The 15,441-nt window shown below is 35.6% G+C and overlaps 1 protein-coding gene across 1 annotated transcript in view; it reads left to right on the plus strand.

The window, feature by feature from the left end:
• Positions 1-15,441, plus strand: part of ANKRD31 (ankyrin repeat domain 31) — a gene marked incomplete at its 5' end in the record, with an annotated part of 139,336 nt that overhangs the window by 77,757 nt on the left and 46,138 nt on the right. Inside the window, 3 exons of the mRNA XM_082457050.1 lie at positions 2,213-2,375; positions 4,500-4,615; positions 8,432-8,519. Coding sequence (XP_082313176.1) covers positions 2,213-2,375; positions 4,500-4,615; positions 8,432-8,519 — 367 coding nt within the window. The remainder of the gene's footprint in view (positions 1-2,212; positions 2,376-4,499; positions 4,616-8,431; positions 8,520-15,441) is intronic.

A 15,441-nucleotide genomic window follows, 5' to 3' on the forward strand; every position in this document is an offset into this window, starting at 1 on the left:
CTTTAAGGAGAAATATTCTATTTAAAAAGAAGGAGGTAGTATTTTTAATGATATTTTAATTCCTTTGGTACTGATATATTGCCAGCATCTTTCTTCATATCTTCATTAACTTTCCCTCCATGTGACAGTTCTTCTATCATTGACTCATTTTATTTCTGACTCACTTTCTCCCCTTTTGTCCCTATTTCTTTATTTTGAGGTAGGATATTGATAGATGATCTAGGAAGATTAATAAGGGGGAGCAAGAAAGGTAAATATATGGTACTGTAGACCTACTAAGTATCAATTCTATAACACCCTGTATATTTAATTCCTAATTTTCTCTCTGGCATGACTACATGCAAAGTTATTCAACATCTTATTTTCTTTTTCAACTTTCAATTTTAAAAAATCTTAATTTCTTTTTTAAGTTATCTTCCAAGATGGTCATGTATTCTGCATTGTAAAATGTGGAGAATAAAAAGATAAGGAAAAGAAGAATAAGAGGAAAAGATTTTTTTTAAAGATAAAATGTGGGTGGGAATGGGTACCCACTTTTGTACAAGATGGGATAGCAGGGATAAGATATTTCCTCCCACCTTAAAAACTAGAAAAGTGAGCAAAATATATGAAATAACAGTTTTGAGACATTAGACAACATGCAGCAGAGGGCAGTGATCCCTGAGAGGATGGAAACAAATGAGACGAACTGTATGATTGCCCCACCTCATGGACTAGGAGGAGTTTCCAGGCAGAAGCCTAGGGAGGAAGAAAGCAAATAGCCTTATGATCTCAATGAGTTGAGAAGACTGTTTGGAGTTCAAAACTCCAACAGCTAAAATTTGTGGGGCAAAATACCAGACAGAATATATCTGCACAGAGAGAATTCTCCAGAAATTTAAAGGGGAATCCCCTCAATTCCTTGGCTGATCTACAAATGTGCGTAAGGAAACTACACGAGATTAGGCAAAGAGCCAGCAGGCTGGAGATTACACAGGGCTAAATAGGGGAGTGTTTTCCTTAAGCCCCACCATGTGCCAAATACTTTACACGGGTTCACATTTAAGCCTCATAGGTGAGAGAAATGAGGTTCAGATGGTAAATAACTTGCCCAAGGACATAGCTAGTAAGTAGCAGGAGTGAGTTTTGTATGCTTGACTTTAAAACAAATATATTTTCCTTTAGGCTGGGCTAACTCTAGGCTGATAGAACAAAGAAGGAGCTATCCTTATTATTTCTGCTGGCCCGTTTGCTCCTAAGTTTTTCTGCTTTTCCATACCTGGACACAAGTTGAAAGAGAAAAGCTACTAGCACATATGCATATCTTTACTTTAACAAAATACTGACCATTTTTCCTAAACAAAAGGTTTTTCAATGGTTTGAGTCATTTGCCTTGTGCAGATGGAATCACTGTTTTTTACTAGTTGACTTATACTGTCAACTAATTAGTGACAATCTTTAACTTCGATGAATTATAAACTTACTTCTAATACACAACTTTGAGTTATTCAAATTTGTTAAACACAAATTTGAGTTATTTGAGTTATTCAGGGAAGCATTATTTATATTAGAAACTTTTCCCCCAAAATGTCACAACATTTATCTTTGACCTCAGTTTTCTCTTCTTTAAAAGGTGGGGTTGGAGTAGATTATTTTTGTTTCTTTTTAATCTTATTAACATTCTGTGAATATGTCATCTATTTAGGAAACATATTTGCATAGAAAATATTAGAATGGACATTAAGTCCCCAGGCTAGCTTATAAAACCTCCTAAACAAGTAACATACCTGAAATATAGTTCAAATGAAACTTTATTCAACTATGTCTGATGGCAATTTATAATACAGTGTATAATTTAATGTAATCCTGAAATGATCCTTGCTCCCTTCTCCACCCTGTCTTCCAGCAGCTTAGAGGAGGACAAAAGGCTGTGTTAAAAAGATAGAGTAAATCCTTTTGCACATCAGTCTACCAAAGTCTGCCTCCTCAGCGATGAAGGCAGCATATCTGGTACTTTCATGTCATTGTGTTTGGTTCTTCTGTGAGGACAGATCAGGCCAAATCAGTGGAGCAGTTTACAGTTGTCATATCAAATTTAATCAAGATTTTCTTGGTCAGCATTTGAAAACTTTTTTTGATATCTTTTAATACTTGATATTGGTGTCTTGTAATGAGAGCAGGAATTATTGATCTTAGGTGTCTGTAGAGATAACTTTGGAAAAATACCTTCTAGGCAGCTGAGATTCTACTACAACATGGAGCAAACCCTAATCAAAAGGATCAAAAGCAGAAGACTGCTTTGGATGAAGCAGATGATAAAAACATGAAAGAGCTGCTAAAATCTTATGGTGCTATGGAGACTGACAATAGAGATGAGAGTAATGCTGTAGTCACTGGTATGTATGTCAGTGGTGCTTGCTATTTTATAAAGGTGTGTGCTTCTGCTTAGAAAAAGAAAATCTTACGATTTGTGTAAATTGTTTCATAACTAGGGATAAATGTTTTGTATGTTTATTAAACTCTTGAAAAGCATCATTTATTTTTAGAAATAGCATTTCCAAACTTGGTTTAATTTATAGATTATATGGTCCTGTTGTATTGGAATTATATGTTGAAACAAAACACATATCATTCATTAAACAAACATTAATCTCTCATAACATTGGATCTGAGATAGAGATGTTACTGAAACTATGCAGATTGGTTTACTTGTAGTGGAGCCGGAAAAGAATGACATTATACTAAAGTCTTTGAAACTAAGATTCCATTACTTCAAAATTTGTAATGATGCCAACTTTTCAAGACAAACTTTCTAATGCTAGAATATGAATTTGTTAAGCAAATATATTATGCTTATATATGTATGTGAGTGTATGTGTAATATATTACAATGGAAAGAATATTTCAAGGGAATATATAGTCAGGTAGAATTTTGTGAGCCATTTTTAGTAGTAGTTTGCACTTAAATAATATAATGAGTTATCTATAAGAAATAAGCATTTAATCCTGCCATTTGTGGCAACATGGGTGAACCTGGAGGATGTTATGCTAAGTGAAATAAGCATAGAAAGACACAGAAAGGCAAACCCTTTATGGTGTCACTTATATGTGGAACCTAAAAAAGTCAAGCTTAAAGAACCAGGTAGGTAGTTGAATGGTGGTTGCCAAGGGCTTGGGGGAGGGGGTGATGGGGGGGAGATGGGGAAATGTTGGTCAAAGAATACAAACTTTCACTTATAAGATGAATTAGTTCTGGGGAGCTAATATATAAGATGATGATTATAGTTTATAATAATAAATTGTACACTTAAAATTTGCCAAGAGAGTAAATCTTAAATGTTCTCACCAACACACACACACACACACACACACACACACGGTGACAATGTCAGGTGATGGATGTGTTAAAAAAAAAAAAAAAGAAAGAAGCATTTAGTGAACACTAATTGGGAAAACATACATTTGTTGAGCACCTGCCATAAAAACCAGGCACTTGCCCAAGAAGAGCTTCCAGTCTTGTGAGGAGATAAACCAGAAAACAGGCAGTTAAACACAATTTGGGGAGTGTTGAGGAGAGGGAATTGTCCTTCCTTTTCCTTCATGCCTGAGCCTTGACTCATAGAAGAAGAAAGCCGGGAACTTATCTGTCCTCTCTATGAGGGAGAATATTGGGAAGAGAACCCCCGTGACTCACTTTTCCCCCAGCCTACCACAACCTTACCAACTGTTTGTTTTCAAGGGAGGAATCATTGTTACTGATATGATCGGTGAGAGGCAAGGATAATCATTGTGTCCCATTTTGCTAGTGAGCTAGATCACATGTAGGTCAAAGTCAAGAGACTGACACACAAATCTTCTTTTCTTTGCCTGCTACCATATGCTAAGTCCATAGGGTCAGGGACTTTCTTAGAGCCCCAGGCGTGTCTCTTTCCCTCTTCACAGCCATATTTGGAGTTATTGGGCACTCTTGTTATAAAGTGCTATATCTAATCCCACTTTTCTGTTGTTTCTTGTATATACCTTTCCTTCATCAGGTTCCCCAACAGAATGAGGGGTATAGGGTACCCATATATGGAGAAAGAGAATCCAAAATGGGAGAAGGTTCAGAGAGAATTCTACAGAGACGATGAATTATAGTCATAGTATTTAAGAGCATGGACTTGAAGTCAGATCTGGTTTCAGTACTAGCTATGTGACTTTAGGCAACTTCTTGAATCCCTCTAAGCTTCACGTTCCTCTTCTGTAAAATAGATGTAATTAATTACCTACCTCATGGGCTCATATGAAGATTAAATAAGATGATTCAGGAAAAGAGTTCGATGTCCAGCATGTGATAAGTATTCAGCAAATGTTAGCTGTAGTTAGTCAATTGATAATAAATAATGAGGTGCTGACCAACATTAAGATATCATAGTAATTATAGACTTAATTTATCCTTCCCATTCCTGTCACCATTACAATTGATAAAATGATGCTAAATTTTTGCACATTCTTATATTTTCTAATTTTATGTTTTAAAGTAAAAATTCCTGCTATCCGGGCAAAAAGACATAAACAGTGTTTTTGTGATGACTGCAAAACTGTTGATACACGTTCTGTTTCACACCAAGAAAAAACAAAAGAAAACCTTGCCATGGTGAGTGAAGTTGAAATCCTTTTGTTCTTCAGCCTAGAAAATGCCATTCTTTGGGCCAGCCAGCCATTGGCTGTTGGCAGCACTCTTTCCATTTTAAGGACATACGAGTTGAAAATGTTTTTTGTCATAAGAAAATAATGCAGCATAATTGAACAGGATGAACCAAGAAAATATGGTATATAGTTAACTCTCCATTATCTGCATTGAACACAGAATTATAGTTTAGCTGCTATCCTTTACACCTAGATTGGGTTTTTTGGCTACTTCTTATCCGACAGACAGTGCCACTGTCATAGTGTGTCTTCACCCACCCACTTCCAAAAAGTATCTAGGATACATACTAGGTAGAAAAGACCCTGGAACCCAGACAGAGAAGAGAAAAGAAACCTGGTTTAGCCAACGTGGATCCCACATGGTTTATAGTGATAGTGTTTGCTATATGTGAAATCCCTCATGTAAACATATATTTTTGAAAAAAAAAAAAATAGTAGTCGCACATATATTAATATATAAGATGGATATTCTTAGTTTGATTAAAATATACAGCTTACTAGACACTAACTTCTTAAGCAAAGTAGCATCCTCAATGAAATATTATTTTGAATAAGACTATGTATGTTGATTAGATTTCCCTTACATATTTTTTGTTAGTGTAGAGGGGAAAATATTATTCATTGAACCTAAACTATGATTAATCAACTATTTTATACCTTAAATATTTTGAATGGTATTCAAACTAAATTGTATTTGCCTCAGCATTTAAAAAATATTTTACATTGTTCCTGGTATCTCTTGTAATGAATGAAAAGTTAATTGTCAATCTAATTGTCATTCCCTTGTAGATAATGTCTTTTAAGCTTACAGTTTTTAAGATTTTTCTTTTATATTCTGCAGTTTCACTAGGTTATGTCTAAATGTGGATGTGTTTTAAATTAATTATTCTAAGGACTAGACATGCTCCTTTAATCTGAAGACACATTTCTCATTTGTATTTTGGAAACTCTCAGCCCTTATATCTTTGAATATTACCTCTCTCCCATTCTCAGTATCTCCTTTTTTGGAACTCATATTTAGATGGCTGTTAGACCAGTCTCCATATGTCTTTTTCATATTTTCCATCTCTTTAACTCTCTGCACTATATTCTGGGCAATAGCCTTTGATCTCTGATTTTCTACCCAAAGCCTTGGGTGGGTGACAAGTAGAATTTTTTCTAATCCTTATTTAAGCTAAAGGACACCCACTCAAGGTCACTAGGTTTATGAGGGGACTCCATTCTAACTCCTTCTTCATGTGGCCCTGAGGCCTTATCTTCTGTTCCTTTGTAGGACCCTAATCCCTAATATCTATGTTTGTTCCAGATCCCTCATGGGCTGCTACTAGCTTCATTTTATTTCTCTTTCTTTTTCCAATCTTAGCTGGGGACAGGTGGTTAAAGTTTATTGTATTTTGTCTAATGTGTTTTTCCAACTGTTTGGAGTAGACTGGAGTCCTTCTGTATCAGCTCAGTTCACCATATTGACCATTAGTATCTTTAAAGTATATTTTCATGTAAAGATTAAAACATTATGGAAAAATCACCCTATTGTTATTAACTATATGGGTATTTGCTTCAGGAATAATGTATATCATTTTAGATGCTGAGCCACAGAGGAATATAGTGGAGATATAGGAGTTTCATGAAAACCAACTTAAAAAAAAAGAAAAAAAAACTTAAATATGCAGACATTAAAATCATCAAGGGTTTGTCTTTTGTAAATGTAAAATTGTTTTTGAATGTTGAAATTTCCAAACCAAATTGAGGATGGGTGTGGGGGGGCGACTCTATGGCCAGGTGCAAAGGAAGTGAGATGATTTTAGTTTGGTGCTACCTTCTAACACCTTCAGATCACAGCGTGTGTAGGCAGCCTCCTTCTCTACCTCCATACAGAATGAGTACAGAAGTAATAAAAAATAATAATGATAATAGTTTGCATTCACCGAGTATTTATTATATGGTAAGCTCTCCTCTAAGTGCTTTATATTAACCCATTTAGTCCTTATAATAATTCTTCTAGGTAGTTTCTATTAATATCATTACCTTCCTCATTACAGATAAGGAAGCTAAAGTAGGAGAGGGTAAGTAACGATCCAGAATTACATTTCTATTAAGTAGCAATGGCAGAATTAAACTCCAGGCAATCTGCCTCCAGAGCCTGTGCTCTTAACCACTATGTTTTAATATTCAAAATTGTAAAAGAAATGTCAGAGGCAAAGATGATCCTGCCATAGTAAAAGTTGTAAATCTGGAATAAAATCATAGTGAAGCTTTACAGTAAGTAGAGTATAAACTGTCTATAAGTTGCTTATTCCAAAGACAGATCCTAGGTTAGGAGTGTTTTTTGTTGTTTTTTGTTGTTTTTTTTTTTTTTGGTAAGATAAACAAATAGTAATGAAGGACTAAGAAGGGGGATCTTGGAGGGAAAGTTTTACTGGGCCCTCCATGGTAAAATGTGGAGCTGGTATGGAGTGAAAAGTTATGGCCCATGGTGGACAAGACTGAGTGCATCTACAATATGAAACAAAACAGTAAGGGAAGTCAGCACCAAAAGATGTTTTCTTTATCCCAACCTGTAGGTAGAGGCTTAGTCTGGTCACAAATTTAGACCTTTAGTTTGCTTTTCCACATAACTGGATGGTTTTATTATGTGCATTTTCCATATCCCTTGTGGGCACCAAAGTAAAACTTTAGAGCAACATACTTCACAAGGCTTTGAGGACATACATCTTTTAAAAATGAAGGTGTTTTGAGAATATATTAAAGGATACATAGTACGAGTCAGTCCATCAGTTGTCATTTATTGAGCAACAATTGTATATCCAGCAGTGTGGAAACCTATACAAATATGAAAGCCATGCTCCTGCCTACAAGATCTCATTGTTTTGATGGAGGAAATATAATATATAAGACATTATACATGTTAATGCTAATTTCTGTAGCACTGAAATTCTTAAGTAATTCTGAGAAAGAAGAAATCAGTATGGATTAGATTAGTCAGGGGTGTTGTGTGTGAGATTGGTTTAATATAATAATAATAAGCAGTATTTATTGAGCTTTTACTTTGTGCTGGCACTGTCCTAAACATTTTATATGTGTTACTCAGTTCAGACAAGGAGAGGATAATTAATCTTGCTACAAGATAATTAACTTGTAGTAACCCAGCTAGGAAGAGATGAAGCCGGAATTCAAACCCAGGCAGTCCAGTTCCAGAGTCCACTCCACAATTCCGTCTCTCATAAGAAAGAGAAAGTTCTGGGCAGAATACATAGAAGGCATTTGAGTCAGGAATATTAATACTGACAAGTATATAAAGAGGTGGTTTTAAATCCCCTTTGTGAGTTTTTGAGAGTGTTTTGTATTTGTAAGACTATGTGTGAAATTTCAATAGTGTGCAATGATAGTCATAAAGCCTTAAAGTGAACTTGTTGCATATATATGGTGTTTAAATATTATGTACTGAGTTGTTCTTTTTCTCCTATGCCTATAACAGAAGTCATTGAGAAATTGTGATTCTTTGTATGGTTGCTACTCTTACATTCTGTTTTCCTGGAGCAGATCTGCTACATAAATCAAGATATATTTAAGTTTAATTTTTCCCCAAATATGCAATATGTATACAATTAAGTTTAAACAAAGCCTGAGTACATTTGGAACATAAAGGGAAATGAGCATTTTTAGTGGCACTTTCTTTAGCACTTTTACTGTGCATTTGTCAGTTGCATGTCAGAGAAAAACATCTACCTTCTTGTAATGAAGTTTTTAATATTTTATCTGATAGCATCAGACCATCAGTGCCATTCTACAAGATTTAGAAGAAAAACAAGAAAATTTATTAGCGTTTGAAATAAGAACCCCTGAAGATGCAGGTAAATATATACTCATACTCAAGTCTGATTATTTCAATCATCCAAGGTATTGCTATCTCATCTTCTTTTTTGGGGGGGTAGGGTATAAGTATGATTGCATTTTTATGAAGTTCAAGAACAGGCCAAATTAACTTTCTGGTAGAATTCAAAATAGGAGGGCAGTGGGGTTGAAGGTGCCTTCCCCCAAAAATATGTCCACATTCTAAGCCTCAGAATCTGTGAATGTGACTTTTTTTGCAGGGGGGAGAGTCTTTACAGATATAATTAGAGATCTGGAAATGAGATTTGTCTTGGATTTTCCAAATGGGCTCTAAATCCAGTGACAAGTGTCCATATAAGAGACACACAAGAGAGAGACACAGAGAGAAGGAGAAGGCCATGTGAAGATGGAGGCAGAGACTGGAGTGATGCAACCACAAGCCAAGGAATGACTGGAGCCACCAGAGACTAGAAGAGGCAAGGAAGTTTCCTCCCCTAGAGCCTTCAGAGGGAGTACAGTACTGTCAGTACCTTAATTTTGGACTTTACTCTTTGCAGGAGTATGATATCCCTTGAAACCAAAGTAAAATAATATAAAATGAAATCATTTTTTAAAAGTTATAATAAATCTTCAAAGTTAATTCTAAGTTATTGAGTAGACTAAGTATCTTCTCATAGAAGTATTTAGGGCAAGTTTCTCTTTATATAATGCTTATGCTACTGGTGTTTCATTAGGAAGAATTTTTAAAAATATAATTACACATCTTCAAATGCACTAGAAAAACTTCATGTCAGAGGGAACCAGTTCTGAATCGATTGTGACTTCACTATACATTCCATGTTTGTCGTGTTGCAATTTGATAATAATTACTAAGCCATAAGCCAAATTATTATTTGTCCTGAGTAGGATTTATTTGAAGACTTGTTTGTTTACTTCTTTTATCCTGCATGAAACTTCCCATATTCTGCTCATAAGATAAAAGTACCCTTTGAGATAAAATCAGACACCTTGGGAAGATCCTTGATTTATAACCTTTTTTCTTTTTTTTTGGCATTAATTTACTAAAACATATCTAAATTTTAGAGTTGAAACTCACAAAATTTCAAACATGTAGGGCATTACCAGAAATTATTAGATGTGTGAGAAATAATGTATTAGATAGTATTAATTAAACAATGGATGGTCTGTATTTAATTTTTTCTCCCATATGCTACTTTATTATTTTTTAAATTTTTATTTCATATTGGAGTATAGTTGATTAACAATGTTGTGTTAGTTTCAGATGTATATATAGCAAAGTGATTCAGTTATACATATACACATATCTGTTCTTTTTCAAGTTCCTTTTCCATTTAGGTTATTACAGAATATTGAGCAGAGTTCCCTGTGCTATACAGTAGGTCCTTGTTGGTTATCTGTTTTAAATATAGCAGTGTGTATATGTCAATCCCAAACTCCCAGTGTATCCCTCTCCCCCACCCTCTCCCACTGGTAACCATAAGTTTGTTCTCTAAGTCTGTGAGTCTTTTTCTGTATTGTAAATAAGTTCATTTGTATCATTTTTTTTTAGATTCCGCATATAAGCGATATCATATGATATTTGTCTTTGTCTAACTTACTTCACTTAGTATGATAATCTCCAGGTCCATCCACGTTGCTGCAAATGGCGGCATTATTTCATTCTTTTTAATGGCTGAGTAATATTCCATTGTATATATGTACCACATCTTCTTTATCATTCATCTGTCGGACATTTAGGTTGCTGCCATGTCTTGGCTATTGTACACAGCACTGCAGTGAATATTGGGTTGCATGTATCCCTTTGAACCATGGTTTTCTCCGGCTATATGCCCAGGAGTGGGATTGCTGGATCATATGGTAGCTCTATTTTTAGTTTTTTAAGGAACCTCAGTACTGTTCTCCTTAGTGGCTGCACCAATTTACATTCCCACCAACAGTGTAGGAGGGTCCTCTTTTCTCCATACCCTCTCCAGCATTTATTGTTTGTACACTTTCTGGTGATGGCCATTCTGACTGGTGTGAGGTGATGTCTCATTGTAGATGTGATTTGCATTTCTCTAATAATTAGCAATATTGACCATCTCTTTTCATGTGCCTCTTGGCCATCTGTATATATCCTTTGGAGAAATGTTCTTTTTATTTAGTTATTCTGCCCATTTTTTGATTGGGTTATTTTTTGATATAGAGCCTCATGAGCTGTTTGTAAATTTTGAAGATTAATCCCTTTTCGGTCACATCGTTTGCAAGTATTTTCTCCCATTCTGTGAGTTTTTGTTTTGTTTATGCTTTCCTTTGCTGTGCAGAAGCTTTTGAATTTAATTAGGTCCCATTTGTTTATTTTTGTTTTTATTTCCATTACTCTAGGAGATGGATCTAAAAAGATAATGCTGCGATTTATATCAAAGAGTGTTCTGCCTGTGTTTTCCTCTAAGAATTTTATAGTATCGAGTCTTACATTTAGGTCCTTAATCCATTTTGAGTTATTTTATCTTTATGGTGTTAAAGAATGTTCTAATTTCATTTTTTTGTATGTAGCTGTCCAGTTTTCCCAGAACCATTTATTGAAGAGACTGTCTTTTCTCCACTGTATAGTCTTGCCTCCTTTGTCTTAGATTAATTGACCATAGGAGTGTGGGATTATTTCTGGGCTTTATGTCTTTTTCCATTGATCTATAGTTCTGTTTTTGTACCAGTACCATACTGTTTTGATGACCGTAGCTTTGTAGTATAGTCTGAAGCCAGGGAGCCTGATTCATCCAGCTCCATTTTTCTTTCTCAAGATCACTTTGACTATTCGGGGTCTTTTGTGTCTCCATTGTTCTAGTTCTGTGAAAAATGCCATTGGTAATTTGATAAGGATTTCATTGAATCTGTAGATTGCCTTGGGTTGTATAGTCATTTTGACAATACTGATTCTTTCAATCCAAGAACCTGGTATATCTTTCCATCTGTTTGTGTCATATTTGATTTCTTTCATCAGCGTCTTACAGTTTTCAGAATACAGGTCTTTTGCCTCCTTAGGTAGGTTTATTCCTAGGTATTTTATTCTTTTTGATGTGATGGTAAATGGGATTGTTTCTTTAATTTCTCTTTCTGATCTTTCATTGTTAGTGTACAGAAATGTTGTATAGTATCATGTCATCTGCAGAAGGTGACAGTTTTATTTCTTCTTTTCCAATTTGGATTCCTTTTATTTCTTTTTCTTCTTTGATTGCTGTGGCTAGGACTTCCAATACTATGTTGAATAAAAGTGGTGAGAGTGGACATCCTTGTCTTGTTCCTGATCTAAGAGGAAATGCTTTCAGCTTTTTTCTTTTTTTGTTTTTTTTTTGAGTATGATGCTAGCTGTAGATTTGTCATATATGGCCTTTATTATGTTGAGGAATGTTCCCTCTCTGCCCACTTTCTGGAGAGTTTTTATCATAAATGGGTGTTGAATTTTGTCCAGTTTTTCTGCATCTGCTGAGATGATCATATGGTTTTTATTCTTCAATTTGTTGATGTGGTGTTGTATCACACTGATTGATTTGTGGTTATTTTAAAATCCTTGCATCCCTGGGATAAGTCCCACTTGATCATGGTGTATGATCCTTTTAATGTATTGTTGGATTCAATTTGCTAGTATTTTGTTGAGGATTTTTGCATCTATGTTCATCAGTGATATTAGCCAGTAATTTTCTTTCTTTTTGTGGTATCTTTGTCTGGTTTTGGTATCAGGGTGATAGTGTCCTCACAGAATGAGTTTGGGAGTGTTCCTTCCTCTGCAATTTTTTGGAATAGTTTCAGAAGGGTGGGTGTTAACTCTTCTCTAAATGTTTGATAGAATTTGCCTGTGAAGCCATCTGGTCCTGGACTTTTGTTTGTTGGGAGCTTTTAAATCACAATTTCAATTTCAGTACTTGTGATTAGTCTGTTCGTATTTTCTCTTTCTTCCTGGTTCAGTCTTGGGAGATTGTACCTTTCTAAGAATTTGTCCATTTCTTCTAGGTTGTCCATTTAATTGGCATATAGTTTATTGTAGTAGTCTTTTGTGATCCTTTGTATCTCTGGGGTGTCCATTGTAACTTCTCCTTTTATATTTCTAATTTTATTGATTTGAGCCCTCTCCCTTTTTTTCTTGATCAGTCCAGCTAAAGGTTTATCAGTTTTGTTTATCTTTTTAAAGAACTTTTTAGTTTCATTGATCTTTTCTATTGTTTTCTTCATCTCTATTTCATTTATTTCTGCTCAGATCTTTATGATTTCTTTCCTTCTACTAACTTTGAATTTTGTTTGTTCTTCTTTCCCTAGTTGCTTTAGGTGTAAGCTTAGGTTGTTTATTTGAGATTTTTCTTGTTTCCTGAGGTAAGATTGTATTGCTGTAAACTTCCCTCTTAAAACTGTTTTTGCTGTGTCCCATAGGTATTGGATCATCGTGCTTTTGTTTTCATTTGTCTCTAGGTATTATTTTATTTCCTCTTTGATTTCTTCAGTGATCCACTGGTTGTTTAGTAGTGTATTGTTTAGCTTCCACATGTTCGTGTTTTTTACAGTTTTTTTCTTGTAGTTGATTTCTAATCTCATAGTGTTGTGGTCAGAAAAGTTGCTTGATAGGATTTCCATTTTTTTAAGTTTACGAAGGCTCACTTTGTGGCCCAGCATGTGATCAGTCCTGGAGAATGTTCCATGTGCACTTGAGAAGAATGCGTATTCTGCTGCTTTTGGATGGAATGCTCCATAATATCAATTAAGTACATCTGGTCTAATGTGTCATCTAAGGCCTGTGTTTTCTTACTGATTTTCTTTCTGGATGATCTGTTCATTGATGAAAGTGGAGTGTTAAAGTCCCCCACTATTATTGTGTTATTGTCAGTTGCTCCTTTTATGGCTGTTAGTATTTGCCTTATATATTGAGGTGCTCCTATGTTGGGTACATATATATTTACAATTGTTATATCTTCTTCTTGGATTGATCCCTTGATCATTATGTAGTGTCCTTTTTTGCCTCTTGTGACGGTCTTTATTTTAAAGTCTATTTTGTCTGATATGAGTATTGCTACTCCAGCTTTTGTTTGATTTCCGTTTGCATGGAATACCTTTTTTCATCCCCTCACTTTCAGTCTGTATGTCCCTAGATCTGAAGTGGGTCTCTTGTAGACAGCATATTTATGGTTCTTGTTTTTGTATCCATTCAGCCAGTTTATGTCTTTTGGTTGGGCCGTTTAATCCGTTTTCATTTAAGATAATTATCAACATGTATGTTCCTATTGCCATTTTGTTAATTGTTTCGGATTTGTTTTTCTAGGTCTTTTTTCCTCCCTTACTCTTTTGTTCTCTTCTCTTGTGATTTGATGATTAACTTTAGTGTTGTGTTTGGATTCCTTTTTCTTTTGTGTGTGTGTATCTATTGTAGATTTTTGGTTTGCGGTTACCATGAGGTTTTGATATAGCAGTCTATATATATACAAGATTGTTTTAAATGCTGTTTTTTTAATTTCAAATGCATTTCCAGTATCCTGAATTTGTACTCTCCTCTTCTCACGATTGCTGGTTTTGATATCATATTTGCATGTGGATGATTTCCTACCTTTACTATATGTTTGCCTTTACTGGTGAGCTTTTCCATTCATCATTTTCTCATTTCTAGTTGTGGCCTTTTCTTTTCCACCTAGAGAAGTTCCTTCAGCATTTGTTGCAAAGCTGGTCTGATGGTGCTGAATTCTCTTAGCTTTTGCTTCTCTGTAAAGCTTTTGATTTCTCTGTCGAATCTGAATGAGAGCCTTGCTGGATAGAGTATTCTTGGTTGTAGGTTCTTTCCTTTTATCACTTTAAGTATATTGTGCCACTCCCTTCTGGCCTGCAGGGTTTCTGCTGAGAAAGCAGCTGATAACCTTATGGGAATTCCCTTGTATGTTATTTGTTGTTTTTCTCTTGTAGCTTTTAATATTTTGTCTTTGCTTTTAATTTTTGTCAATTTGATTACTGTGTGTCTCAGCATGTTTCTCCTTGGGTTTATCCTGCCTGGGACTATCTGTGCTTCCTGGACTTGGGTGACTATTTCCTTTCCCATGTTAGGGAAGTTTTCAGCTGTTATCTCTTTAAATATTTTCTCAGGTCCTTTCTGAGACCCCTGTAATGTGAATGTTGGTGCATTTAGTGTTGTCCCAGAGGTCTGTTAGGCTGTCCTCATTTCCTTTCATTCTTTTTTCTTTATTCTGTTCTGCAGCAGTGATTTCTACCATCTGGCTTCCAGCTCACTTATCCGTTCTTCTGCCTCAGTTATTCTGCTATTGATTCCTTCTAGTGTATTTTTTATTTCAGTTATTGTACTTTTCATCTCTGTTTGTTCTTTAATTCTTCTAGGTCTTTGTTAAACATTTCTTTTATCTTCTCAATCCGTGCCTACATTATTTTTTCAAGGTCTTGGATCATCTTTACTATCATTACTCTGAATTCTTTTTCAGATGGATTGCCCATTTCCACTTCACTTAGTTGTTCTTCTGGTGTTTTATCTTGTTCCTTCATCTGGGACATATTCCTTTGCTACCTCATTTTGTCTAACTTTCTGAGATTGCTGTTTCCATTCTGCAGGCTGCAGGGTTATAGTTCTTTTTGCTTCTGCTGTCTGCCCCCCCAGTGGATGAGGCTGTATAAGAGGCTTGTGTAGGCTTCCTGGTGGGAGGGACTGGTTCCTGCCCACTGGTGGGTGGAGCTGGGTGTTGTCCCTCTGGTGGGCGGGCCATGTCAAGGGTGTGTTTAGCCAGCAGCTGTGTGCTCAGGAAGACTTTAAGTAGCCTGTCTGCTGGTGGGTAGAGCTGTGTTCCTGCCCTGTTGGTTGTTTGGCCCAAGGTGTCCCAGCACTGGAGCCCACAGGCTGTTGGGTGGGGCCAGGTCTTGGTGAGAAAATGGCGCCCTCCAGGAGGGCTCACGCCAATGAGTACT

This window comes from Balaenoptera physalus, assembly GCF_965194825.1.
Source record: "Balaenoptera physalus genome assembly, chromosome: 3".
NCBI lineage: Eukaryota > Metazoa > Chordata > Mammalia > Artiodactyla > Balaenopteridae > Balaenoptera > Balaenoptera physalus.